The 205-nt window shown below is 45.4% G+C and overlaps 1 protein-coding gene across 1 annotated transcript in view; it reads left to right on the forward strand.

Moving 5' to 3' along the window:
* Nucleotides 1–205, forward strand: part of LOC103355304 (homeodomain-interacting protein kinase 1-like) — a 1,412-nt gene extending 1,207 nt beyond the window's left edge. Inside the window, exon 2 of the mRNA XM_008279045.1 lies at nt 152–205. Within this exon, the coding sequence (XP_008277267.1) occupies nt 152–205 (54 nt within the window). The remainder of the gene's footprint in view (nt 1–151) is intronic.

Genomic DNA, 205 nt, shown 5'->3' on the forward strand with positions numbered 1-205 from the left:
GTGGACCTCATTGATAAAATAACAGGAGTCCAACCCCAAACCGTGGACCTCATTGATAAAATAACAGGAGTCCAACCCCAAACTGTGGACCACCAACCAGGGGACATCGAAAATCTAATCCGATGTCCAACATCTTTATCCACTTCATCAGAGGAGAAACCTCAAGAAGACTTCAGACCTGAGGAAGATGGCAGACATGATGTGA

Source organism: Stegastes partitus, unplaced genomic scaffold (genome assembly GCF_000690725.1).
Source record: "Stegastes partitus isolate 25-593 unplaced genomic scaffold, Stegastes_partitus-1.0.2 Scaffold142, whole genome shotgun sequence".
NCBI classification, from domain to species: domain Eukaryota; kingdom Metazoa; phylum Chordata; class Actinopteri; family Pomacentridae; genus Stegastes; species Stegastes partitus.